At 35.6% G+C, this 26,271-nt stretch overlaps 3 protein-coding genes across 3 annotated transcripts; all 3 read left to right on the top strand.

Annotated features, from left to right (window-relative positions):
• Window positions 1-94: 94 nt before the first annotated feature.
• Window positions 95-7,498, top strand: LOC128213926 (slit homolog 1 protein-like). Its single transcript, XM_052920045.1, has 7 exons — window positions 95-319; window positions 1,310-1,472; window positions 4,513-4,920; window positions 5,205-5,296; window positions 5,577-5,628; window positions 6,962-7,125; window positions 7,385-7,498. Exons 1-7 carry the CDS (start codon window positions 95-97, stop codon window positions 7,496-7,498), a joined length of 1,218 nt encoding a protein of 405 aa, XP_052776005.1.
• Window positions 7,499-10,274: 2,776 nt separating this feature from the next.
• On the top strand, window positions 10,275-17,068 carry LOC128241462 (uncharacterized). Its single transcript, XM_052958397.1, has 4 exons — window positions 10,275-10,393; window positions 11,600-11,805; window positions 16,080-16,190; window positions 16,510-17,068. The coding sequence occupies exons 1-4, from the start codon at window positions 10,360-10,362 to the stop codon at window positions 16,717-16,719; spliced, it is 561 nt and encodes a 186-aa protein (XP_052814357.1). The 5' UTR covers window positions 10,275-10,359; the 3' UTR covers window positions 16,720-17,068.
• Window positions 17,069-20,621: 3,553 nt separating this feature from the next.
• Window positions 20,622-24,315, top strand: LOC128225216 (putative per-hexamer repeat protein 5). Its single transcript, XM_052935304.1, has 4 exons — window positions 20,622-20,749; window positions 21,263-21,669; window positions 22,297-22,413; window positions 23,786-24,315. The coding sequence occupies exons 1-4, from the start codon at window positions 20,716-20,718 to the stop codon at window positions 23,987-23,989; spliced, it is 762 nt and encodes a 253-aa protein (XP_052791264.1). The 5' UTR covers window positions 20,622-20,715; the 3' UTR covers window positions 23,990-24,315.
• Window positions 24,316-26,271: the final 1,956 nt, after the last annotated feature.

The raw sequence follows: 26,271 nt of genomic DNA, 5'->3' as shown, positions 1-26,271 counted from the left end.
ATACTCTTAATAAGGATACGTTACGACACGTTCAAAATTAAGTAGCGCAACATAAAGACATTCATATAAATAAACACCAAAACTGGATATAATAATGAATTTAAAGCTCATCTACGCATACGTCTGCGTGACGTTGCTCATTTCGCGCGGCGCGTTAGCGGCGTACGCTCCGACGGGATGTACGTTCTCAGAAAAGGGAAATAACAAGGCGACGTGTGACTTTAGGAACTGGGAACCACCCCTGATTGAAAAGGATTTCGGCCCCGGGGACGTGATTTCCATTACGGTGGAAAAAGTGGATGGGACAATACCCTCACTGGTTAGTTATTAGCTAAGATTATAAAAGAAAATAACACACTCATATACATGCATATAAAATTCATATATAAACATAAAAAACTCACAAAACTGTCAAATTAGATATAATCTATTATACAGTGTTTCGTCAGAGAGTGTAGTTCAACTAAGTTCAGATGTAATACTGATTTCAGGTTTAGAGTTTTCAATTTCAGACTATATATTGTACAGTTTTGAATAGCTGGATATTGCCGCTAAAACAGTAAAACAAAACCTTGAAGTGGATATGAATACATTTGGAAACAATAGCAAATCTCTAAGCTCCTTATTCCTTCCTTAAGCCTGACTCCTTCATACCCGAACATTTTTCCGTGTTTTCGGGTCAGTTAGATCGTACATGAATTAATGACGGTACAAACAAACAAATACAGTAATTTATTGAACGAGTAAATGAACGAACAAAAAGAATGAACGGGCGAATGAGCAAAATCATATTCGCATGAGCTGATTAATTAATAAAAAAAAATACTAAATGTATACTGTTATTGGAGAACGAAAGGTAAATCGAAAACACCGTCATTGTCAACTACTCGATAACTCATGTACGCTTATTTAGTTTGATGATATGCAGTTTTTGCTCTTCCATTTTTAAACTCAATGACAGTTTAAACATTGAAATTAACTTCAACAATATTAAAGGGAAAATATTACCCCCAGCTTCATACGCTGCACTGTCAACGACCAATCGTGAAATATTCGTCGATCTCCGGCAAGCTCGGATGCAATCGTAACACCTCGGTCATTATCCAACAAAAATGACCATCTCGGAGCTTGCCGGAGATGGCCGAGTTGTTACGATTGGCTCGGAAGAACAAGATATTCGCTGTGCGCGTTTTTTTTTGCCTGATTATATATTTCAACGTGTCTTTTCGTTGTTACTCACCTTCTTTTCTTTAAATACAAGCTAGTCTCAAAATGTTTATTGTTTATGTTTATCGTTGTTCTCTTTCAGGCTTTTTCTGGGATCGACAACAACAAAAATATTAGTAGAGGAGTGACGGCGGAGCTTACGTTCAAATGCGACCTTGAAAACATTCAGCTCTCTGACAATGTATTCACCATCGCTCTAAGCTATATCGAAAAGTTGACATTCGAAAGCTGCTATGTTCAAAATGGTACGTGGCAATTGTGTATCATTATCGTTTTTTTATACATTTCGAAATGTGAACTAAAGATAAAGTTTGACCTTGAAAACAGTATTCTGCTGCTCAACATTTTGATTACCGAAAGAGTGAGATAGTTCAATGAAGACTTTATCCTCAAAATGTTCTACTTTTAAAACAGAAGATTAAAGTGACACTTTTATTCAAAATCAATACATACACATGAATAACAAACAAATTTTGAGTGATAAACCTTTAATTACTTACTAAATAATGCATTTATGGAAAATATTAATTACTGATAACAATCTTGTAACCGTGTATTATATAGCTGAAATGCAAAAATATTAAATGAGGTGAATGCTAAAAGATTTACTGTGATCTTCTATCGTGTCGTAAGGTAGAAATACCTTGTTTTCTGCACCTTTCTTTCAAATTTAACTTGGTATCCGTCATAAGAACCATTGTTTTCGACATTTATTCATCCTTTTTGGTAAATGAAAACAATTGTTTTAATTGTGGTAAATTTTATTTGTGAGTAAGAGTGCGTCTTTAAGTTAATGTATAATTTTGCTTGTCCCTCTAAAGCGTATGCTGTCTTCATTTGTGTCGACACATTGAGTAAAACATTATGTCGACATTGTTTAAATGGTCAAGTCGACAAAGTGAATTAATCCATTTTTGTTGAAAAACAATAGGAATACCCATTCAATTAGTAAACAAATCGACATACTTTTGATAGTTTGTCGTGTTATGCCTCGTCAAGTCAGCATAAAACAAGTTGTCAAGATGTGTCTATATGCTCACATGATCAGTATATATACCATACCATTGACTCGTGTATACTAGTATACTAGTATATAATATCAAAGCGAAACATTGAAATAATAAGTTTAATATGCAATTTAAAAAAAAAATGTGCCTGGAGTTTCACAAGCAATCGGCATATTCATTTATTTCGTAAATGCAAATGCTCATCATCATTTAGTAACGGTTAAAGGTTGTTACTATGTACTTCATAGAAATAAATATTTATTTTGTGTTAGGAAATGCTAATAATCTTAAACTTTTTAGTGGTCTACAATTTATTGTACTCGTTGGACGAAATAAAATGTTGACCACTAAACCAGCTTAGTGTTAAATATTATATTTTGTCTACTGACCCGGCCAGCCTATGTTTAAACTACCTGATTCGCCAGATTCACCCTATAAAACGACTGTCGGCTGATTCACCAAAAATGAATGTACGTCATTTGAAAATTACCATCCCATTCGAGTTGTTTGTACATGGATAACCGGTTACTTTTAACTAGCTAATTTACTTCACAACGAGTGTGAAACAAGTTATTACAACTTGTAGTAATCACTCCCGTTGACAAAATATTACGCGAAATTGTGGTCTTTGGTTACTGTTTAAAGCTGCACTCACAGGGTGTAAGGATTGATACTTTTTAATCTTTTTGTCTCAGAATCGGCTGATTTAGGCATCAATACCTTCAATTCAGTCATGTTAGATATTAACTTACAATGGAACAGATTTCAATTGTTTGGTAAAATGCCAAAAAAATGCATTTTTCTTAAAGCGTTTATCACGCTCTTAGCCATAAAACATCAACTTTCCAACGTAAATATGATCTGATCTCTTTTCAGCGGTCTTATATTACTGGTTTTCAGACATTTTTCGCAAAAATTGGCTCATTAAAAAACAAGAACTAAAAAGTTGCCAAAACGATAAATATGTGAGAGTGCAGCTTTAACAGGACTACTTTTATAAGGAACGGAAATTTCCCCCAAATTTGGGATGTTTTGTAGTAAAACATAAAAACAAACATCAGAGATTGTTGAGGAAGTGATTTGCTTACAGTTTTATGGACATTTGAGCTTCGGGGACAAGACTGCCGCATACTACGTACTTGTCCTTCTTTATTGGTCCTAGTTTGAGCTGATGATATATTTATAACATCAACAGGGTGCTTGTCGAAAAAAAAATAATCAGCAACTATCTAGGTGAGAAGTATGAACGTTATCCTGTACACCTCGACCGAAGCACTCTAAAAATGCCCCTTAAAATAGGTTTTCGTAAAATATGATATATCTTTGCAGGCTTTGAACAGGATCACATTGTTTAACAAGGGATCAATGTCAGGTTCCCTTAGTTTGATAAGGCATCAAATATAAATCTAATTTATCGTAAAGGGGAATACTTTGAAGTAAAATGTTATGATAAACACATGGTAACTATAAATGTCGGGGCGAATTTCTATCTTATGGAGTGTTCTTATTTTGCAATTTTGCACTAATTCATCAAACACAGCCACTTTTTCAAGATAACAATGTTTGCATATCGTATCAGTAGTTGATCGATTGCACAGCATGCGATGCTCATTTTGTAACTTGAACAACTAATATCCTTTAAACTCTAAAATGGTATTTAAGAAATGTTTGCGTTGCTCTTTAGATAGGAAATTATTGTTCGGATATTACTTATTTGACACCTGAATGTCTCCATAGTATACCATGGCCCACTTGCTCCATTTCTTACGCAGCGCTTCTTTCTGATATACGCTGCCATAAAGATATCGAACTGAGGATTAAATTAAACTAAAAACTACATTTAATTGTACACCAGTTTCACGACAACATTTGTGCATTATCTGACAGTATGCATTAATCCATATCAGATCGCAATTACTTCTGCTAGTTTCCTTCTGCTAGTTTCCTTCTGCTGCTTCTATTGTTGCTTGTTCTGATGTTAATGTTACTGCTAATGTTTAAATATTACTGCAATTGCTACTTCTTTTACTCCTACTACCCTAAGTGCGCAACCTCTAACGTCAATTAATTGTTCTGCCCCAGACTCCTACTGCTACTGCTGCTGCTGCTGCTGCTGCTGCTGCTGCTACTGCTACTGCTACTACTACTACTAAACTACTACTACTACTACTAACTACTACTACTACTACTACTACTACTACTACTACTACTACTACTACTACTACTACTACTACTACTACTACTACTACTACTTCACTTTCAGAAACTGTGGTTTCAGGTATTTCCAGCTTCATGCTGTCCAATCTGACTTCGCTTGAAGAGCTCACCGTTGATGGCGGCATAATTGGCCCTCTGACGTCAGACAGTTTTTCCGGTCTTTCCAACCTCAAGCGTCTGATCATCCGTGCGGACTTCCTGGACACCAACATTCCTTCCGGTTTGTTTTCGGGCATCCAGACGCTTGAAGAGATTGACTTGAGTTCCTCTGGAATTTCAAGTATGGCAGCGGACACTTTTACCGGACTCGAATACCTTGAAACGCTTGATTTATCGGGCAACTCGCTGACGTCACTTCCGGAAGGCTTATTCCAGTCGCTTAAATCTTTGACGAGTATCGAACTGGGAACCAACGCCTGGCTTTGTACGTGCGACCTTGCGTGGCTGGCCACGTGGTCTTTATACACGGGTGAGGAGATCTTTACTGTTTTTTTTGCTTCATCAGGAAAACAAAATTTATTCCAAATTACGTTCAGTAAATCGTTACTTAAGTCGTCCGCTCACAGAAGCTGCCTGACGTTTACAGGTATTGAAACCCTGACTGTTTGGATAATAGGTGGGCCAAGATACCACTTAATGATTTAATATTTTTTTCCACATTTTATTCTGTAAGAAAAAACTTTACTAAGTGAAAATATAAAATCCTATAAGCTTTATTTCAAAATATTGTTTTTAACTGGGCTTTCATTACAGACGTGAATATTGACGTTACGTGTACGTCACCAGCTTCGTACGCCGGACTGACGTTGGGTAGAGCCGTCGCCGTACTTGGATGTGTGGACTCCGTACGTCTTTTGAAATGCACATGTGAACTTGAATACTTGTATTGCAAATGTATTGCACTCACAGGGACTGTTTTATCAAGATCGTAGGTATCAAGAACTTTATTTCAAGGTTGAAATTTACTCATTCAAACTAGCTGGGTCCTACGTGGCCAATGCCACAAATTGTTTAAAAAATAAAGGAATGATGTTTAATACTTCTTTAAATTGTCATAACAATCATACGACAGGTGTCCCACTGGGCGACCGTAAGTTTTTCACTAACAAAATAGTTTATTTGTAGGTGCAGACTGTCACAACTTCTAGTGAAGACGCAGGATCTTCGTCTAGCTCAGGTAATACCCTGGTCTTGCACACTACTGATAAGCTCCATGCATAATTCCATACTCAATATTTCTAAACTGATAGACCATGTTTTGTAATTCCGAAATCGATTGGAGACATTGACTCAAATTTCGTACTCCATGTGAAGCAAAGATAACCTCTAACGCTGGTCTGTATATCGATATAAAACGAGAAAAAAGCCTTTCTCGACTTTGTCATATCTTAAATTATTTGAAATTTATGATATATCGTCCTAGTCCCTTAAATCGCGACCAACCTTGATTCGCGGCCATCTTTGTTTTTACCTGGTTATCACGTGAAATGCACGTATCTGCAAAGCTATGACGTCATTTTTACTACGAACTATTTACAAGAGTAGATGCTTTCCAACTCGCGAAAGAATGTCTTTAAAACAGATAAATTCACTTGAAACAATGGTTAACACTGCAAACAACATAGTTTTACTAATCCCAAATTAATTGCCATAGAAACCAACCATATTTGCCACATAACATCCTTAAAAATTCGCTGGTTATTTCGTCTGCTTTGTATAGATTTTATCAATGACGGTCACGTGACCTAAATTCTTGTAGGAAGGCAAAGCAAACTTATAATATGTGTTTTCATGACCCATAGTCTTAGTGTCAAAATAAAGAAATTAGTGAGTGTTAATTTCTGTTTTAGGTGCATCCCTAAGCAGTGATAAAGCAGTACATAATTTATTTCCAACTGCCCTTAAACATGCTTATGTACAAAACGATCAGAGAGGAAGGCACTTATGTCCTTAAGTCATCTAGAATGTTCAGTGTTCCTGAAAATACACTTAAAGAGACAGTTTTGTCTTTGGGTTAAATTATACTTTCCCCCACTACGAGTAATTTGACATGATTTAATGTTTTATGTTTACAAAATACTGTAAATCTTTTATTACAAGTTGAAATTTTGAAATTACCATTTTTAAAGATATGTTTGACTGTTTTTCTCAAAAAACAATTGATCAAAATAGTGTTGGCCTAATTAAAACGTGCTGACCTGGATTACGTCAGAGCTCGCGAATCAAGGTACTAGAATCATGATGGCGGCCTTGTTTCAGTGTCTGTACTCTGTTGACATTATTTACGTGAACTTTTGACCGTTTGTTCTTAAATACTTGTGGAAATATGGATAAATAAATGGCATGTCTGACAAAAGTAATTAAATTATTTCTTTGTTTTGCTCAACTTTATTATTTTTTATTTATTCCTTACATCCGCGAATCATGGTTAGTCGAGGATATATGTCTATAATTGAAACTGTATCAAATACCATACATTTACACTGCCCCCACATCCTCCGGATGTTCAGACCAAGACGATGCGCATGCGCGAGAGCTGTCTTACATCGCCTTGGGAGTTGCGGGTTTTGCGTCTCTCGTGGCCCTTGTGACGTCATTAGCCCTCTGTGCGACGTGCAACAAGCTCAAGAACATGACGCCAAACACGTCAAACACAAAATACAACTTGAATACGGTATACGAACTCAAAAGATGATGAAAACACATGAAATGTAATCTGCGATTTGATATCGGCAGTTTTATGTTGGCCCTAGTTATTTTTTTCAAAATCAAATTGTATTTGAATTTCAAGGATTCAAGTGTCGTAAAAGATGAACAGATAACCATTTAAAGTGGTTTTCTATCTAAATGGTATATACATGTTGGCATAAGCTCATTAATATGAAGTGTCTCGTCGATCAAGAACTATTTATTTTTCGTTAAATCATTTCCAGAGACGCGACGTGACGTCACGGCCCCCTTCCTACAGATCGACGGTGAAGACGCCAATCAGTACGCCACGTGACAATAAAGTGGAGCCTTATGTTGACGTCCGTTACAGGGTGTAGGGGCTGGGGACTCATGAACCGGCGGGAGATCAGAGTGTGGATAAATTTGATGTTGAATCTTGACAAATTAAATGTTATTGTTAGGCAATTTATATTTGAATACTAGTATATATGTTTGGCGTCATATATATATAATTTATAGACCTATTTGCCACATTAATATGCTGTTTTTAACATACCTCCAAAGTGTTTCATTTCATTCATAGCATTGTTTATTCAAAGAGAAAAGAGAGAATAATTTGAATTTGAATAAAATAGAGAAAAGCTGAAATTTGAGTATTGCGTTGTGCCAATATTGCATAGCTTGTGAGCCTTCTGGTTTCAATAAAAGCGTATGGTAACATGAATGAGCGATTCAAACTAAAAGAGATTTCATAGACTATATGTGTTCTTCTGGTGGTAAAAGTGAAAGTAGAATGAGTATTCACTAGCGGGTCCAAGTTTGGTTTTTATTTCAATATTGGACAGAAAAGTAATAAAACGCGCCCCAAAATCACCATTTCGGACAGGAAATTGTTAAAATGTTCTTGTGGAATACTCCACAAACCATTACCAACATTTTAAACTAAATGCATTTTAAATGAGGGAACGGCGCAAGTCAAAGGGTTACGCCCCTAGAAGTAGTAGTAGTAGTGGTGGTAGTGATAGTATAAAGTAGAAGATAAAATTTCTAAATTATCATCAGACACTACTACACGGCCTCTAAACGCCAGCTCCACCACTTTACGGTGGTGCAAAGTAAAAGAGCTGCCGACACTTCCGTGGTGAAGTTGTGCCCTATGTTTACATGAACAAACGTGAGTATGATTTACATATTATTTGATAATTTCATTTAACGGACATATTTCGAAAATCGGAGAATGTGGTACCGTGTAAGAACACTTCTACTGTAGGCTGGTTACTATTTCGTTTCAATATTGTGCAAACTGTGGTGCCAGGAGCTTTTCTCCCGAATCGGACTTGTGCATATTTTGAGATCTGATTGCATAGCAAGTACATTTTGGTGCTCACACACCCCGTAAGAACATTCTCACGCATGCAAACATAACTGTTATGTGTAGTACCTATGCCGGAACACAACAAAACTGATAAGCACTCCTTGAAAAGAAAAAATGCACAAATTTATAAAAGTGGTGGCGCTGTTGCCCTAGTGTTGGCGCTATCGAGTATGTTTTGGGCTTGAAGTAATATAAAAGTAAACGCTTTTGCTTATAGTTATATTGTAATATTAACAGCACCTAGCCATATGTTTTCGAAATTGTTTTCAGTAAGGTTTGGGTAATTCGCGTAGAGTTTTGTTTCCGCAAGTAGTATGCATTACCAGCATAATGTTCAATGAAAGATAAACATAGCAACTGTTGTATACATTGTATCTATCATGTGTGTCCGGTACGGATAGAAAAATCCGACCCGAGTGCACGCGCGTAAGCCGGTAACGAGGTTTGCAGAGTTACCGGCCACGCAGCGTGGCCGAAGGACGGATTTTTCGATCCGGACCGGAAAAACATGATTGAATTTTCTTGCATATCTAAAATTATCAATTTGTAGAAGAATTGAGGTTGAAAACGCACTTTTGTACATTTTACCAAAAAGCGCGTGAAACGTTGTTTACTGACGTCATAAAGCGCAGTACTTTTAAATCACTATTGATGTCAAATAGTAACTATTTAAATCGCGTGTTTACGATTATTCATTATCTATTTTAATTAATTGCATACTTATATAATTGATTGCGCTTTATTGAAATGAAATAATGTAATTTTCATAAACCATACAATAAAAGAAATAAGAAGTAGCGCGTTGTTGCGCATAACTCATCTTACATGGTGGTGTTAGATGCGTTTTCCCAGCATTGGTCAAATGACCGGAAACACACGTCCGGTATGCAAGAATATCTCTCTCATAACCGGACACACATGATAGATACTTATAGTTATATTGTAAAATTAACAGCACCTAGCCATTTGTTTTCGAAATAGTTTTCAGTAAGGTTAAGGTAGTTCGCGTAGAGTTTTGTTTCCGCAGGTAGAATGCATTACCAGCATAATGTTCAATGAATGATAAACATAGCAACTGTTGTATTAATTCCAAAAGCGTTTACTTTTTATATTACTTCAAGCGCAAAACATACTCGATAGCGCCACCACTAGGGCAACAGCGCCACCACTTTTATAAATAAGTGCATATTTCCTTTTTCCGAAGTGCTTATCAGTTTTGTTGTGTCCCGGCATAGGTACTATACAAAACAGTTCTGTTTGCATGCGTGAGAATGTTCTTACGGGGTGTGTAAGCACCAAAATGTACTTGCTATGCAATCAGATCTCAAAATATGCACAAATCTGATTCTGGAGAAAAGCTCCTGGCACCACAGTTTGCACAATATTGAAACGAAATAGTAACCAGCCTACAGTAGAAGTGTTCTTACACGGTACCACATTCTCCGATTTTCGAAATATGTTCGTTAAATGAAATTATCAAATAATATATAAATCATACTCACGTTTGTTCATGTAAACATAGGGCACAGCTCCACCACGGAAGTGTCGACAGCTCTTTTTCTTTGTACCACCGTAAAGTGGTGGAGCTGGCGTTTAGAGGCCGTGTACTACTCAGTACTCAATTCTCAATATTTTTTCGCCTGATGATCATTAGCAAGTGGTACGCTGACCTGATACAACGAGTAGTTGTTTTGCATGCTTGATAAGGTGACCATGGCAATGATATCGGCAGAATACTATAAAAATCCCCGCAATCCGCATTTGTGTCGCATATAACGGACACAAATCAACGGTATTTTTGACGGAAAACTTTAAAAGTAGATAAATTCAAACGTTATTACGAGGACTTGAACAGAACAAAGAATGCAGCCACAAAAAGTGTTTACTTTTCTTGGAGGTATATAATAATGTATTTGTTTTATTTGCAATTCCTAAGATTATCGTAGATTCGTACAACATAGATGTTTAGGTTTAACGGCTTAAATAATTTAAATAATTAAATAACTAATTTAAATGACTATTGTTCGAGATAAATGTTTTATTATTTGACTCGAACTGTTATTATAGAACGAGCATTAGATTCTTATTAAAATAAAATTCTAATAAAATATTTTTAGTGAAAAAAAAGGTATTTCATCGTTTTAAATTTGACTGAATGCGGTTCCATGTTTTATCATATGCCTTCCAGTTTCCTTTTCCATCCAACAGTGAAAATACAGCACGCCGTATTGAAAATCCGTATCACGCTACCCAGGCGTCTGGCTCATTGTTTGTGTCTTAAATGTTGATCAATAGCATTTTGGTTATCAGAGACATTAAATATCTCAGATGTGTTGTTTACCTCATATATGTACCCAAATGATATATATTAATCAACATGCTAGACACAAACAATCAGCCAGACGCCCGTGGCACGCAACTGACTTTTTCAAACCCGTATCTGAATGTTAGCATGTGTTGCTGTATGTATGTATACGGGGATACACGGGGTACAACTTTCCTGGGTAAAAACCAGTTCTAAGTACACCACTTTTCCAAGCAATACCCTTTAAGTGCCAAGCGCCCGGCAAGGGAGCTACTTGTACCAACTTTTAACGTCATTTGGTATGACGCGGCCAGGGATCGAACCCACGACCTCCCGCTCCGAACGCGGATGCCTTTACCACTGGGCCACGGAGACAATTTTGCCTTCCATGCATATATGACGTAATTTATCAGGTGGTATACAAAAACTGACATATAAAAGGAATATTACGATAGGACGCTTTTCTGACGACCTGTATCACGTATCGTTCGGTGTATGAACATGCATCTAAAATCCGAGGAATATGTTTGATGTTTTACAAGGTTTACTTGCATTTATTCTAGTTCTCAAAATAAATATGAGTATTAACTATATAACAAGTTGCTACATCCCATAATACGCCAGTCCTTAAAAGCTCAATGAAAATAATGGAAAGTACCGTAGATATTAAAAAGACTTTGCATGGTGACACACAGTCCAGTAGCATGCACCGAATCGAAAAGTCTCTGGCACCAGACACATACTGATAACCCTTAAACACAGTCAAAGACGACTATAACACGGATATTCTAATTCCAGTTATAGTGTGTGGGTCTGCTTTGCTCGTCCAGGCAGATCCATCAACAACCACAGCGGCCGATGCAACGACTGCAAACACAACAGTATCAAGTTCTCCAGTAGCATCATTATCAGCTTCGGCTAAAACAACTTCAGGCGCAGGTGCAGGTTCATCGTCTGTCACTTCTGGTGCTAATACTACTGCCAGTCCTAGCGCAATCACTACTGTAAGTTTACAAATTATTTATCTTTTTTATATAAAAGCAACAGTAATGAGAACGGCTTAATGTAAAACCCGGGTCGCCGTACAACAATTGACTGTTTTAAATGTCTTATGTAACGTTGTTTAATACTAATAACGAAATAGTGTATGCATTTATATAAGTTTCCCCAAACAGAACATTTTTAGTTCTGTTCATATATGTTTTAAGTTTAATTCAGTTTAGTTTAATAATACTTTAAAGCTTTTGTGAACGTTTGCAGTCCAATAGAGAAGTGTCCCCCTGTTCAAATACTAGTATAAGGCCTTTTTTTTTAATAAATTGGTTAACGGATCCGCCGCCCAATTTTTTCGAAAACTCCACTTTCTGGGGGGTAATTTTTTTTTTTATTAAAATATTGAAAAAAGAAAATCGTTTTTTTTTCTGCGCACATGAAATGATGTAAAACCTGTTGCCTGTTCCTTTGCAATATAGGGATGCAGTTTTAAAAATTGTTTTCAAAATGGCGGCCTCAATAAGCTGAGTACATACAAAAAAAAAATGTTTCTCATTTTCATCATACCATCTGCATTTAAACATTTTTTTTGGTAATAACTGACTTCAAGGCTGATGTCTGTATCAATGGTAACAAATCACATATAATCCAGAGTAATTGATAACATATATTGTCCTGTGTTTGTCCAAGGGGGCATTAATTGTTAAGCAAAGTATATGGAGACTACTATTCAAGTAATCAAAATCTTGGGTAACTTAAATTTTGTTAAATCTGCAGAGAAATATCTTAACTTCAAAGAATGCATTAGTGAATATAAAATCATTATTATTATTTACATTTCCTTATTCCATTAAAAAAAATATTGAGTCAGTGAAATTTGCTACAGTGTGCTTTTTCTGTTGAGAAGAAGAAGTTGAAACGCCGCATAGCGGCATCGCCGCATAAACGTGTTTGTTTTTTTTTCGTTTATGAGGTGATTTTCAACGCATAAACGTTTATGCGGCGACGCTCAACGCATAAAGCTGAAATTGCTTATATGGGGTGCAACTGTGCCTTTTTGCCACATAAAGAGGATTAACCTAATTATTAATTTTAAAGCTAAAAAATATTTCAACAAAAACGATGATGATGATGATGATGATGATGATGATGATGATCAAGGTGATGATGATAATAATTATGATAGTTATGATGATGGTGATGCTGGCTTTGGTAATAATGATGGTGGTGGGGATGATAATGATGGTGGTGGTTGTGATTGTAGAGATGATGGTGGTGGTTGTGATTGTGGAGATGATGATGGTGGTGATGATGATGATGATGATGATGATGATGATCAAGATGATGATGATGATAATAATTACGATAGTTATGATGATGATGATGCTGGCTTTGGTAATAATGATGGTGGTGGGGATGATAATGATGGTGGTGGTTGTGATTGTAGAGATGATGGTGGTGGTTGTGATTGTGGAGATGATGATGGTGGTTGTGATGATGATGAATATGATGAATATGATGAATATGATGATGAATATGATGATGATGATGATGATGATGATGATGATGATGATGATGATGATGATGATGATGATGATGATAATGATGATTTTGAGGATGATGATGGTGGTAGTGGTTGTGATTGTGGTGATGATGGTGGTTGTGATGATGTTGTTGATTATTGTGATGATTAAGATTAGGGCGTTGCATATTACTGTCATTTTAAAAAAAAATATGGGAAAAGTTGGCAAGTTGAGCCGAAATGGAAGTTGAAAATAAACCCTTGGAGTGTTCAAATGACTAGTGCATTAAAACACAATCAATAAAAGAAAGAAGTCCAGGATGACCCTATTATCAGTTTGAAGTGACGGTGAAAGTATGTAGTTGGGGGCCTAGCGGCCTGGCGGCCTAAAATGATATCCCATTTTCTTATAAAACAAAGAAATATTAACTGAGTATAAAGCACACACTATCACTCTGAGGCGATTATCAACATTTTTTTTTTTAAAAAGTCGAACAAACAGCCAGCTTTTCAAAGCATGTGAACATGCCTCTTCTTCCATTTTTGTTATATATTTTCTGTGTTTATGCCCAAATTATCACTCTTAAGCAATTATAAACCTTTTTTTTAAAAATGTCGATCGAGCACTCCAGCGGCCTAGCAGCCTAAAATGGTATGTTTACATGCGTTTTCTTCCAAAACAATGACAAATCTATGGTTTAACAATTTTACTAAATACAAAAAATAAAAATGCTGATATTCGCTATAATGGATTTTTTAGGCAGCTTGGTCGAGTTTTGGGCGAAATGCAGACATTCGTTAAAGGATGGTGATTTGTGAAAGAAACCATAACTTTGTCTTTTTTAGAGAAGGAAAGGCATGTAAGGCCGCTAGACCGCTGAACTGATTGATCGACTATTTTGAAAAAAAAGTTAGTTGCTTAAGAGTGATTATTTGTGCATAAAACAGTAAATATATCATTGTTTTCGAAGAACAGGCATGTTTAATGCTTTTAAATAGCTGACAACTTTATCGACATTTTTGAAAAAAAAAATGTTGATAATAGCTTCAATGTGTTAGTTTGTGCATAAAAACAGTTACTATGTCATTCTTTTAAGAGAGAATGCATGTATACATGCTTTGAAATAGGATTCAATTTTAGGCCGCTAGGCCGCCAACTTCACGGCGCTAGGGCCGCCAGGCCGCTAACTTCAATTTGCTAGGCCGATAACTTCACGCCGCTAGGCCGATAACTTCACGCCACTAGGCCGATAACTTCACGCCGCATGGCCGCTAGGACGCATGGTCGCTTACTTCACGTACATGTTGAAAGTGCGCATTGTCAAGAGTACATGCCCGTCAGTCTGACAATAAGGCAAGAATATATGTTACGTCATAGGACGATTCAGTTTTCTGAATGTCCCTAATGACGGTGTTGTGCTTTGTCGTAACATTTATTCAATCCTTTAGTCGGGTTAAACGTCGTTTCAAACGTTTTCGCAGAAAGATCAATTGGTTTAGTTCACATTTATACCGATCTTACTAAATCTTTGTCAAAAATTACGTCTCTAAAAGTCCAGTTCAAAGCTTGGTTAAGTGGACATAAAAAAACTAAGACCGATCTTGATGAAACTTTATCAACCACTATTGTACAAGTATATGTTTTAATTGCTTTTTATGCGGCGAAAGTGTGCCTTTTTGCCCCATAAAAAATCCGTTTTTATGCGTTGAAAATCACCGCATAAACGAAAAAAACACGTTTATATGCGGCGTTACAAGTAGTACCCAGCAATAAGGAAACACTGGCATATTCATTGTAAGGCCGATATGTGGAAATAGTGTTGCAAATAGGAAAAGTCTTGCATTCAGGAAGTGCTTAAAAACATCAACAAAAAGTGACACTAAAACTAAAAGTTTGTAATAATATTGACTTTGAATGTGATATTATTTTAAGGTGGAATTGTATTAAATGTTTATTTAATGATTACCTTAATTTGAATTTGAAAATGGTAGGAGAGAACATAAAGCTAAAACATATATGTACGGTATGACAAAGTGAGCATTTGAACATACCAATAGTATTCATTAAAATATTGAGGCATTGCAGACATTGTGTTGCATAGAAATCAAAACAAACTTCAAGCATTTCAAATGTCATTCATATTAATCTATGAACATGTATTTTCTGTTTGTTGTTATTTTGATCTTTTGGTTTTGGGTTTCGTCACAAACACTATGAAAAATACATGTATTGTACAAAAATTAGTATGAGTATGAAATCCTTTTTTTCTTTTCCTTTTTCGCACCACCCATCCAACATTATTTCAAAAAATCCGTTTACCAATTAATAAAAAAATGGCCTAACAAGTATATGAAAATATTGGGTTTTATCTGTACAGTTTTATAAGGGTGCTGCATCCTGTTCCACCACACTGCCAGCAGCCTTCGAGCTCGGTGTTTGCACCCATTTACATTCAAGAAATCGAAATATATATATATGATACATTGTATGAATTGTCTTCTTTAAAACGCTACTCCGACGATAATGAACAAAATTTACATATCTGGCAGTAAGTCCTAAAATAGTTCAACTGAACAATATTTCCAACAATCTCTGTAGAATTCATATTATTTAATTAAGCTCCCCATGTGCCCTTTGCTTCCCTAGTGTCCTGTTCAAGTTACTACAATGCCATTTTCTTCTTGTGTTGATTCCTGAGATAAACGGTCCGTTTTAACATTGAATTTCCCAACTTAATATTAATCGAAAAAAACTTATTTCAGGCGTTTGTGCCATCCACTTGTACGGAAGGAACTTGCAATGGAACAGACAGTAGCTGTCTAAATGATATAAAAACAACATGTCCAATATCAGCCCCAGACCATTTTTGTCAAGTAAGTATATATTAAGATGTGTAGTCCTGCATTTCCCTATCCCCTTTTAATATAGTACTTAACATATAAACACACTGTAAATACTAATGGCACCGTTATTGCATTTGTGAGGAGAAGTGGTGGAGATTCAAAACCATTACGTGACTTCACGGACTCTATTAATAGACAATTAAGTATTGACTGTTGTAACAAGAATTTGACAGACGTCCAAAACTTTGGATTCATATTTATTAAATTGAAAATGTGGTTCGTGGAAGGTTGTCAACGCCTGAAGAATATAAAATTCAAGTTCTTTCACATTTTCCTTTTGTCTTTAAAGGTTTCAATCGACAACAATACAGTAACTGCAGGCTGTGTCACTAAACCTTGTACTGAAACGGCCACCTTAAAATGTTGCCAAAGCGCGAGCTGCTCAAGTGGCCTGTTCAAGTCAAACACAGACAACAAGGACAACAATGGCAACGGCATTCAAGCCTGCATAGCAACAATCGTTACACTGGCAACGGTTGTCATGACAATGATCAACTGAGTTCACTTTTGTTTTTCTTCCGCTGCAATGATGCAATGATCAGCGACATTTATAGAAGTTTATTACATTATAGGAGTTGATAAAACATTATTTCGACGATTAAATGTATATAAACTCAGAAATGTATGTAATTATCAAAGGTCTGATTCGCTTGTAAAGAAAACTGGCCAGCCAATTGAAGGTCTATACATATGACGTCATTTTGACAGAATGTAACTTAAACCTGTTGATTTTAACTTGGCCTTTTCTTTTCTATCCGCTTATTTCCATTTGCTTTAAATGTCTCCGTCCATTGGCTTTAGTTTATCAATTGTTTTAGTTGCTTTAATAATAAAGTGTTGAAGAAATAGTCGCCTCGGTTTTTAAGTTTTCATTTATTTTTGTACACATGTACCGAAAATGTCGTTCACATATAAGTTAACATGTAAATACTCCGTGGAATTGTATGTCATTAGAACTATCCAACATCGAAATTCCTTTGAATGTGGGGTAATTCCGGAAAGGTAAGGCTATGTCTATACCTGGTGTTTCAAAACAGCGGATCATCTTCTTTGTGTGTGGGGGGGATTTTTTGAGAAACGTCGAGAAGTGCGCTATTATAAACCGGTAGATGCATTTTTATCAGCAGCGAAATCGTTTGTTTTTTCTTTTCTTTGTTTGTATCAGCATAAAACAAGTCGACACGATTTGTCTATGTGATCACATCTTCAGTTTATACGCTTCCATATCAGTGACTTTACAAAATAATAAATGATTGATCAAAGTAAGTGGGCCGCAGACACTCGGCCCATTTATTTGGTAAATGCAAATACTAAATACTAATACTAATCATTATTTTACCAGATAAGTGTTCAAGATTGTAGTTCTTCTATTGACCAAACCTCTGATTAAATCCGATTCACCCTGACTGACTAACTGTTCATTTACCAAAATGAATGTACGTCAGCTTTGAAATAGTCTACCATCCCGTTGTACATAGATAACCGGTAACTGTTCAACAGGAATATTTATAAGGAAAGGCAATTTACCGCAAATAAAGAATGTTTGTTTTAAAATATAAAAATAATATAAGGAAGTGTCGAGTGAGAAAGTGATGAGTCAGAAGTAATTCGTTTACAGCTTGGCTGGATTCTTGTCCCTGTTTATTGGTCCCAGTATGAGCTTAAAGCTGCACTCTCACAGATTGAAAGTTTTGACGTTTCTTTTTCTTTTTTTGTCTAAGAAACAGCTGAGTTTGGCATCAATGCAATTCAGTCATATAAGATAAAAACTAAAAAAGAGAACAGATCTTTATTGTTTGGAAACTGCCAAAAAACTCATTTTTCTTAAAACGTACGTAACGTTTTAGCCATAAAACATCAATTCTCAAACGAGAATGTGAAAAACTGCGATCTAATATTTTGTCAACAGTGAAATATCACTGATTTCCAGACATTTGTGCAAACATTTGCTCATTCGTAGACAAAACAATAATAAGTCAAAACGGTCAATCTGTGAGAGTGCAGCTTTAAAGCTACTTTTATAATAACAACAGGGTGGTTTTCGAAAAAATAATCAGCAAATATTTAGGTGAGAAGTATGTTTTCCTGCATAGTACGACCGAAGCACTTAAAAGTACCTAAGTTCAAATATTTTTTAGAAAAGTATGATTTATCTTTACAGGCTTTGAACAGGATCATATTGTTAATCAAGGATCAATGTCAGAGTCTCATTATTTGAAAAGGAATCAAATATGAATTTAATATATCGTTAAGGGGAAAATTTTAAAGTAAAATGTTATGATAAGCACATGGTTATCATACATGTCCAGGCGAATTTCCATGTTATGCAGTGCTCTTATTTTATCAGTTTTGCGCTAATTCATCAAACATAGCCACTTCTTCAAGAGATCAATGGGCTGTTTGTTCAAAGCTTTGTTAAAGTTAACACCGTCGCAATCGTCATCGTTGTTAACTTTCAAAAGTTTACTCCTCTGGAAGTTTAATGTATACATTTGTGGACTGGAGTAAATTCTAACAAGACTTAATACAGCGGTTTATGTGTACTTGTTTATATTTAAATATATTAAAGAACATCATCAAATATTACACCTTTAAAGTGACACTCTTATTTAAAATCAATACATATACATGTACATGTATAACAAACATACATTTTGAGTGATAAACCTTTAACTACTTACTAAATACTGCTTTAGGGAAAATATAAATAAGTGAAAACAAGATTGTAACCGTGTATTTAATAGACGAAAATGCGCAAATATTAAATGACTGGTGAGTGCTAAAAGATATACAGTGATCAACTATCGTCTCATAAGGTAGAATTACTGTTTGATGCACCTTTCTTTCAAATTAAACACGGTGTCCTTCTTAAGCACCATTGTTTTCTATAAATGTTCATCCTTTTCGAAAAATTAAAACAATTGTATTAATTATTGTACATCTTAATTGGGAGTAAAAGTGCATCTTTAAAAGTTAACAAGGATGTCGTTAATCACGTTGTTAACTTTTACAAAGTTCTACCCAGTCACCCCAATGTGTATTTTATCGTATCCGTTTTTGATTAATTGCACTGATGTGATGTTCATTTTGCAACTTCAAAAATAAATATCCTTAAAACTCTAAAATAATGTTAAGCAATGTTTGCGTTGCTCTTCAGATAGGAAATTATTGTTCGTCCATTACTTATTTGACACCTTAATGTCTTCATAGTATGCCTTAGCCAATTTCTTCAATTCTTCCACAGAGCTTCTCTCTGATAAACGGTGCATTAAAAATCTTCAAATTAGCAATTAAACTACACAATTAATTACATCAACAGGGTGCTTGTCGAAAAAGTGATCAGCGAATATCTATGTGAGAAGTATGTAAGTGTTCCTGATAGCTCGACTGAAGCACTCTTAAATTCCCTAAGTTAAAATATTTTGTGAAAAGTATGATGTATCTTTGCAGGCTTTGAACTGGATCACATTGTTTAACCAGGGATCAATGCCAGAATCTCATAGTCCAGTGAATGTCCAGGCGATCTTGTGGAATATAATCAATGATGCAACGTATCCAAATTTTATAAAATTGGCTGTCGTCAACCAAACACCCATTTAGCAAGTTATAACCGCCAATTTTTCATTTTTATTTTTATTTGTTTTAATAAGTGAGCTAAGATGCGCCCGGTCTGCCGACTTAATCGTTTAGAAGGGTTGAAAAGTCTTTAATACGGCCATTAAAATATTTCAACAAGGGGTTGAAAAGTCTTTAAAATAGGAGTTGAAAAGTCTAAGGGTTGAAGCGTCTTCGTTTTGAGATTGGGTTGAAATGTCTTAGGGTTGAAAAGTCCTGCTCCCGTTTAGAATACCAAAATTGCAAACACAACAATTGTAAAAGAGAAAAACAACCTAACAATTACTTACTATATATATATATATAATTTCCAAGTTACCGTCGGATATCAAAAATGCCATATCCGCCCATAAATATGCCCATGATACTTTCTATATATATAGTAAAAATATGAATTTGAAATTGCAATATCATTGATTTAAAAATAATAGTTTGCAGTTCGTTTCTCTGGTTCCAGTGTACACACACATAAGTCTATGGTATAACATGACGGCTTCTGTAAACGAATATAAACATGAATCACTGATCAGTTTTAAAATTAATGGATTATATGAAAACATATTTGATACACTAGTAGAACTATTACTTGTAATGAAATATAACAAAAAAAATCATGAGAAAATTGAGGCGGTCCTTATTTATTCACTTGATCATCTTGAGCAGATTGATACGCTAGCCTGCTACAACGTTTAGTTGTTTTGTATGTTTGATAAGGTGACCATGGCAATTATATCAACGTAATGCTATAAAACTCCCGCCATGCGCAGATGAGCCGCATTTCGCAGACGCAAATCGAGGAATTTTTAAGAGAAAACTTTAAACAGATATTTTCAATTTATTTCGAAAAAGTTGTTATAAGTACTTGTGGAGAAAAAGAAGAATGGAGTCTCACAAATTGATCGCTTTTCTCGGAGGTAAATATTTGTATAATTATGTACGATTTACTTTTGATTTACAGAATGATTGTGTTTATTTCCGCAACAAATGATATATTTATTTGGGCATTGACATGGATGTTCCTTCCTATTTACGTCGATGAACATGGATAGTATTTTTATGAAAAATAAAACTTTCTAATACACTTATTCGTTAAAAATAAAAAAGCTGAGTTTTAAGTCATAAATAGTGTTGAGATGTTTTGGTCTTCTTAACGATTCAGTCGGCAGACCGCACCCGATCGGCCTGTGAACTTGATCGTTTAAAAGACCAAACATTAAGCACTCACATAGTGATGCTAAAAGTCACGCCTATAATATTCTGGTACCAGAGCTATTAAGCATGAAACATTGTAAGACACGAATACATTTGGAAACCATATTGCTACAGTGGTTTCATTATAAAATTGCTGAAGAGTTGCTTAAAATAAACATGAAAATGCAAACTTTCAAACTTCTTTTAAAGGTCTTTTCATGCAATTTACATTTCAGTTATAATTTATACATATGGGTTTGTCGCTGTGTCCACAAGTGCACAATCAACACCTACAGCAGCAGCAATAACAAAACCAACAACACCACCACCAACAGTACCATCATCAGCAGCAGCTTCACCCATTAGTGGAACTGGAACCGGAACCGGAACTGGAACCGGAACTGGAACCGGAACTGGAACCGGAACTTTAACTGGTGGGGGCGGTACTGGGACTGGTGGTGCTGGAACTGGAACCGGAACTGGGACTGGCGGGGCTGGAACTGGAACTGGAACTGGGACTGGCGGGGCTGGAACTGGAACTGGAACTGGAACCGGAACTGGGACTGGCGGGGCTGGAACTGGAACCGGAACTGGGACTGGGACTGGTGGGGCCGGTACTGGAACTGGTGGGACAGGCGCAGGGGTAAAACATTTAGATCATCATTTAAAAGGGGCATAAAATGCATTTGTTTATGTTTAGGAATACAATAATAAACTACGGGTTCAGTATACTAGCAAAAAATATATAACTTTGTTTCAAGCATCTTCCAACTACCCGCAACAATTTTCAAAACAATAATAAAAAAAAACATTCAATTTATGAAAACATTCATTTTAATGTTGACATTTTTAAGTTTTAGATATGTGCGGAATACTTTTTTTTCTATTTATTATTTTCTAATATCCTTTTTATTATAATTTTTATAAAAAGTAATTGAATATTAACGTCTTGGTAAGTTTTACAAACTTCTTAGGATAGTTTTATATTTATATTATCGAAAGAAAAAAACCCGACAATTGCCAATAAAACACATTCAAGTATTCAAAAGTTATAACGATAACATTTGATAGGAGATAAATGCTATTTTTTAAAAATTCGACATTATAAAAAATCTGTTTACTACAGTACCTTTAAATTGTCATATATGATTGATATGTCTTATAGCTTACACAATATTTTTTACCAGTGCAGAACATGCGCTATTGAACAAGCTAGATAAAAATAATTCTCCTTAATCTTTATGATAATGGATTTTTATGGATGTTTCAGGCTTTTGTGCCATACAATTGTACGAAAGGATCTTGCAATGGAACAAAATCAGACATGAGCTGTCTCAAGAATGTAAGCGGAACATGTTCAGTATCAGCCTCAGGTCATGGTTGTCAAGTAAGTATTATGATTATCGAGAAGTTTGGCCCTGCATTTTCCTACACTTTTGTAAAATAATACAGTACCTAAAATAATTATAAATACACTGTAAACACTAATGGTACCATTATTGCAAATGTGTGAAGAAGTAAAGTTTCAAAACAATTACGTCACTTGGCGGACTCTATTAATAGACAATTAAGTATTGACTGTTGTAATAAGAATTTAACAGACCTTATGTACTTTGGATTCTAATTTATCATATTCAGTGTGTGTATACCACGTGATAAATTGCGCCATAGATGTTACGTCGGAAGGTAATATTTTGATTTGAAAAAACAACAACTTCAAACAAAGATAACTTCACTATTTCTTCACCATTTTAAATGAAACATAACGCAGTCTACGCCGCTTAATGTGGCGTTCACACAGTGCCGATTATGGCTCCCGTTTGAGATCAGACAGCGCTACGACACGAAAAGCGAAAAAGTCGGATTACTATCCTCAATGATCTGGAATGTCCTATCATTGTCTGAACGCAGTCGTATATGTTCGTAACAGAGTCCTACGGATCGGGAATGGTCTGGAGAGGTCTGCCAAGCACTCCCGACAGTTAGGTGCGTCCCGTAACATTCGGGAAACTCAGCCGATTTTGTCTAGTCGGATTACAATCGTGACTATGTTGTGACAGATTCGGTCGTTTTTTACCATGACAAAGATACAAATCGGATCAGAATCGGATTTAGAACGGGATAATCGGGACGAATTCTGCTGGAAACGGCTGGATCGGGACGCCTCCTGAACAATATGTTGTCGTGATTAAATAAAAAATTTTACAAATTTTAATAAAAGTTTGAATTTCCAGCCACGAATCACAGGATCTTGATCAGACTTTTGACACATTTTAATCGGGAATGGTCCTATCAAGGACGGCAGTAAAAATCCTGAATGTGTGACTTAGGCTTAAGGACTGTCTTCGGTCTTTTCCCGAGTTTGATTGAGAGTTCAGTTTCTTTAAACATTTCGACAAACCTTTTCACAATACGGCCGTCTGACGGAGCACTGTCAAAACATTATTTTGGAAACAGGTTTGTCGAAGTATTTGATGAAACTAATGACCTTATCAATGTTCGTTAATAAAACAAATGCTGGGCTCTTTAAGCGGCATAGACTGCCCTTTGTTTCATTTAAAATGGTGAAGTAAAAGAAAAGTTATCTTTGATTTAAGTCTTTGTTTTAAGCAAAATGGTGCATTCCAACGTAGCATGTATGACGTATTTTATCACGTGGTATACACACACTGATCTTGAAAATGTGGTTGGCGGAGGGGTGTCATCGCCTGAATAATATTAATTTAAGTTCCCACGTGTTTATTCTTTTGCCGTTTAAGGTTTTAATCGCTAACAACACAGTAACTGCAGGCTGTGCCCCCGGGCCTTGTGTGGAATCAGACACCTTAAGATGTTGCCAAAGCGCGCGCTGCACTGATGAGCCTATCACTACAACAGCAGCCTACAGTGGCAACAACGGCATTCAAGCCTGTATAACAACGATCGTTACCTTGGCAACGGTTGTCATGGCAATAATCAACTGAGTTTACCTTTGTTACACTTCCGTTGCAATGATCACAGACTTTTATGGAAGTTTATTACATTATAGGAGTTTATAAAACATTATTTCGATGGTTTATGTTGATAGACTCAGAAATGTATGCAAAGATCTGACTCGCTTGTAAAGAAAACTGGCCAGCCAATTGAAGGCTCATACAGATGACGTCATATTGACAGAATGTAACTTAAACCTGTTGATTTTAGCTTGGCCTTTTCTTTTCTATCCGCTTATTTCCATTTGCTTTTAAAGTCTCCGTCCATTGGCTTTAGTTAAAAAATGTTATAGTTGATTTCATAATAAAAATTTGAAACAAAAAAATGACTTAGTTTTCAAGTGTTTATTTATTTTGGTACACCCCACACCACTAAAATACTAAACGTCTTCAGACGTTAAATGGTGGTCCTTTGTGACAGAGCTTTACACTGGTGCACGTTAAAGAACCAAGGTAGCTCTAACCAGGGTTTTATTCTGTCTGTGCACTATGCCTCAAAAATCTAAAATGACAAACAACTGTATCGGAGTACTCGCCGAATTGGCAAGGCTCAAGTGCGAGTAAAAACAAGTTTACACACCGAACACCTGTATTGAAACGCAGTTGATGCCATACACGGGCCTGGATTTTTCTGCCTAACGATATTCATCGAAATTGGGCCCAGGGTAAATCCGGGCCCCAATATCACGAACAGACTTAAGTGAAATCTCAATCTGAGACTCAACTTATCCTACCATATTTAAGCATAGTATGACTCAAAACCGTGCATGATTTTATTCTTTTTAAAAACATATATATATATTAATGAAATGAGTTGATAAAAAAGGTCTATATTTTGAAGAAAAAAAAAATTGTACTTCATAAAATATTTTTCAGTAATTGTTAAAAAAATGGATTGTACTGAACACTTATTTGGCTGTAGAATATTTTTCCATTCGAATCATGACCAAATGTATTTAACATAATTTATGATAGAATGCGCTCTTAAAGGTGTAAAACATATATGATTGTTGATAGCTTTTGATGTTATATGGTAAAATGAGTGGGATTTGAGATCGAGATTTTACTTAAGAATTTTCGTGATATTTGGGCCGGCTGTTAAAATCAGCGTGATCTGTCTGAATTCGTATTTGTTTAGAACGTTGAGACTTGCGCTACTGTCAACAGGTCGATGCATTTTTTATCAGCAGCGAAGTCCCTATTCGTCATTCTTGTTTGTTTTATATCAAGGAGGAAGTTTGGATAGTTGATAAAGTGAAATTTAGAAAATCAGCACGGACATAGCCATCTTATTAAGAACGAGATAATACATGACTAATGCTTCATAACGAACGCCCAAGTTTTAATCTTCTTGCACGACTTTTTGAAATACATCAATACTTTTTTTGTATTTTCTTGCAAAGAACAAAGCTATCTGTTAAATATTGTCAGAGTTAGCAACACAACTCTCACTTTACAAAGGCGAAAGTTATAACAAGATGCAATATTAAGCGGTGCATCTTATGGATATTCACGTTAGCCATTCAAAATAATCGCTATTTAGTATTTACACACCAGCAGGGCTACCCAGTTGCTTTATTAAGTGTTGACACTTACGTCGCCACAATGGGATCGCCAGACAGATCCTGGTGTAATTAATTGTCTAGTAAAGCATGTATGAACACTATATGCTATTGCCTCCTTGTGTAGTGAAGTCAACTAACGGCATTCTAAGCCGCATTTTTCATTTTACTGGTAATTGTCATTTTTACCTAATCGGTAAATGATGCACACTTCCAAATAAGATGTACCACAATGAATACAATTGTTTAAATTTACCGAAAGGGATGAATAAATATCGGGGGAAATGGTTGGTAGGTAAGGTACGGTGTTTAATTTGTAAGAACGGCGCAGAAAACATGGTATTTCTACCTTATGACACAATAGATGATCACTGTAATTCTTTTAGGACTCACCAGTCATTATACATTTTTGCGTTTTCAGCCATTGAAAACATGGTTACAATCTTGTTATCAATGATAAATACTTTCCATAAATGCATTATTTAGTAAGTAGTTAAAAGATGTATCACTCAAAATGTATGTTTGTTATACATGTGTATGTATTGATTTTAAATAAGAGTGCCACTTTAAGATTATTTCACAGTCTAGGTCCACATTCTACATTATTGTACTACGCATTTTGGAATCCACATTCAAGGATGCCCTATCAGAAAAAAGCAGCATGTTTTTATTATTTTATATGTGTCACTGTGAAAATGAAGCCTTTCAATC

This window comes from Mya arenaria, chromosome 2, assembly GCF_026914265.1.
Source record: "Mya arenaria isolate MELC-2E11 chromosome 2, ASM2691426v1".
Lineage (NCBI taxonomy): Eukaryota > Metazoa > Mollusca > Bivalvia > Myida > Myidae > Mya > Mya arenaria.
Note: the sequence above shows the minus strand (reverse complement) of the source record. Positions and strands in the feature narration are given on the sequence as shown.